The sequence below is a fragment of the Limulus polyphemus genome, unplaced genomic scaffold (genome assembly GCF_000517525.1).
Source record: "Limulus polyphemus unplaced genomic scaffold, Limulus_polyphemus-2.1.2 Scaffold14416, whole genome shotgun sequence".
NCBI lineage: Eukaryota > Metazoa > Arthropoda > Merostomata > Xiphosura > Limulidae > Limulus > Limulus polyphemus.
In genome coordinates this window covers 1-2,951 of record NW_013680026.1, presented here as the reverse complement: position 1 = coordinate 2,951, position 2,951 = coordinate 1, and the positions used below count along the sequence as shown (strand labels likewise).

Genomic DNA, 2,951 nt, shown 5'->3' with positions numbered 1-2,951 from the left:
ATAAAACTGCACCATCACACATACAAAAATGTGACTCTTATCTGTATTGTTTCATCGTGGATTTGTCTAGCTTGTTGGTCTTCCCAACCAGACTGAATCCAAGCCTTCAATAAGTAATCATATAGAAACATAAAACTGCACCATCACACATACAAAAATGTGACTCTTACCTGTATTGTTTCATAATGTATTTGTCTAGCTTGTTGGTCTTCACCTCCAGACTGAATCCAAGCCTTCAATAAGTAATCATATAGAAACATAAAACTGCACCATCACACATACAAAAATGTGACTCTTACCTGTATTGTTTCATAGTGGATTTGTCTAGCTTGTTGGTCTTCCCTACCAGACTGGATCCAAGCCTTCAATAAGTAATCATATAGAAACATAAAACTGCACCATCACACATACAAAAATGTGACTCTTACCTGTATTGTTTCATAGTGGATTTGTCTAGCTTGTTGGTCTTCCCCTACCAGACTGGAATCCAAGCCTTCAATAAGTAATCATATAGAAACATAAATCTGCACCATCACACATACAAAAATATGACTCTTACCTGTATTGCTTCATCGTACATTTGTCTAGCTTGTTGGTCTTCCCCACCAGACTGGATCCAAGCCTTCAATAAGTACTCGTAGAAGCTGTCTCCAAGAGCACCCAGAGATATGTGATCTAAGTTCAAGAATTATTAGTTTAACATGCCAGAAAACAAAACAACAGAATCACAAAGTTTTATGTTTATCACAGATGTAAAATCAATACTTTGGCATCAGGCCATGAATGATCTGTACCAACCTATTTTTATCAAAGATGTAAAAATCAATATTTCAATATCAGACTATGAATACTTACGCTGACCCCATCTGGCAGTTCTTGGATTTAAGTAATTTGGGTAAAGGCCTTGAGGTTTTTCTAATTTCATAAGCACTTCCCTTATCTTGAAAACTTTTTCTTTGTAGACAAGATTGCCAGTGATCTCACTTAGATACATGAATTCCAGATGAAGGCTTCCAAATTCTGCCAAGATTGAGCTGGAGCTGGAGGCCCAAGCATAATTCTTACTGGTACCACTGTTTAATAATAATATGAAGGTATATTGTTATGTAAAAAAACTAACAACCTTTACTTTCTACAAAGGTTAAACATTCTAAAAGTTTTTCCACTTCTTGAGAAAGGTACACCATACCATTCAAGGTTAATTTTGAAAGATAATAAACATGAAAATATCTCCGTCAGAAATTTTTTTCATGTATATGTATATCAAAGCTAAGATTCCTTCCAAATGAGTATCATCATATCTGATAAATGCTGGTTTATGTTATGCCTTCTCCGTTACAACGTGCAACTACCTACAACCAAAAACTTAAATTAAAACTCATCTTGGAGATATAAAACAAAGAATAACTTCAGAAAATGCAACTCTGCCTGTTCATGGAAGTTTTGTAAATTCTTTTGATTAAGTTGGACTAAAAACAAAGAACATAAATAAGTTTAACATCTAGTTAAGAACACAAAATTATTTTTTACATTGAGAAAATAGAAATATACATTTTTTAATTTTAGTGTTCAGAATTCTGCTTAAAGTTAATTAACTAACTTAATTATATAAAATTTTAAGGAGTATTATTTGGGAGAAGCCAGTTGAACTTTTTAATCTATAGAACTTGAAAATTCACATTTTCCTTACCTTAAAATGTATTCCAGATAGATGCTCACCTCTCTACAGAACTGACAGCTATTACCTCATGTCACTGCTAAAAACATTTTGGTGCATGTGACAAGCCTTGAATGAAATTCCCAACACCTACAGCCCAGTCTATGATGTGATCATCAATAGAGCACATCCATTGCTCAACAGGAGGGCAACCCATCCTCCATTTGTAGCATTCATGTTTCAACAGAAGCTCATTTTTGAGGCAAAAGAAACACATCAGAAGAGAGGAGGAAGGGTGAGAAGTTCTATGAAGAGGTGAGTATCTTTCCCAAATATATTTTTGGGTGAAGAAAATCTTAACTTCAAACAATATTCACTTCTCTACAGAACAGATAGCTTGAATCCCACATTGATAAGATGGGAGAGGGGCCAGTGCAGATAAAGAAATTAGAAAGAAGTCCTTTCTGAAATTAAAGCATCTTAAAGGGAAACTCGTGTAACATTTTATCCACTTGCAGGGGGGAGGGGGGAGCATAACATTGTAGGAGAACTCATCCAACTCTTAAAGGTGGTAGATCAAAAGATGCTGTCAAATGAACCCTCTGCATGGTACTAAAGTGTTGCATATCTGTGGGATTGTCTCAAAGTAGAACTCTCCATATCAACTTCTCCAGCCCATTGGGACTTGGTATACTCTTTACCCCACTAAAAGAAAATTGGAGAGAAGAAATAGCATGGGGGAGAAGGCTGAAGAGGTGCTTGGACCAAAGTGGTAAAACTGTATATTTACAAAACTAAAATTTGTTTGTCTGTCTATGATCTACAGTATTTAGCAAACCAAATGTGTTTGCCGTTCTCTGTTGTATAGTATGATTTTGTGTTTAAAACAGACTTTTAATGTTTACTGAAAGCTTGCCACATTTCCTGGAACTACATTTTGTACATACAGAGTAATTGTACATAAAAACATAGTGGTTAATTAGTCGGTCAAGCACGTACAGAGAGAGAGAGTTAAGTGACAATCTACTGATATAAATCTATCCCACAGTCATTTCCTCAAGGTAATTTAAGATTTACCTAATTACTGTCGTATAAAAAACAAAATACAAATGAAAAGTTTTAAGTAACCTGAAATTCTAACATGACTGTTTGATTCTAACAAACTTTATTTCAACTAAAACAATCTAACAAACATATTGTTGCGTCAGCGAGTCACATGACCACCGTGACGCAACGTTTCTAGAACTATCATGTACTTTGGCGAATGTTCAAGTTCTTACTAGAAATAGGGTAT

At 34.9% G+C, this 2,951-nt stretch overlaps 1 protein-coding gene across 1 annotated transcript in view; it reads right to left on the bottom strand.

Moving 5' to 3' along the window:
- The window catches only part of LOC111084184 (mannosyl-oligosaccharide 1,2-alpha-mannosidase IA-like), a gene marked incomplete at both ends in the record, with an annotated part of 4,296 nt that extends 3,200 nt beyond the window's left edge, over positions 1–1,096 (bottom strand). The window contains 2 exons of the mRNA XM_022380962.1: positions 560–675; positions 856–1,096. Of these exons, the coding sequence (XP_022236670.1) occupies positions 560–675; positions 856–1,096 (357 nt within the window). The remainder of the gene's footprint in view (positions 1–559; positions 676–855) is intronic.
- Between the last annotated feature and the right edge of the window lie 1,855 nt (positions 1,097–2,951).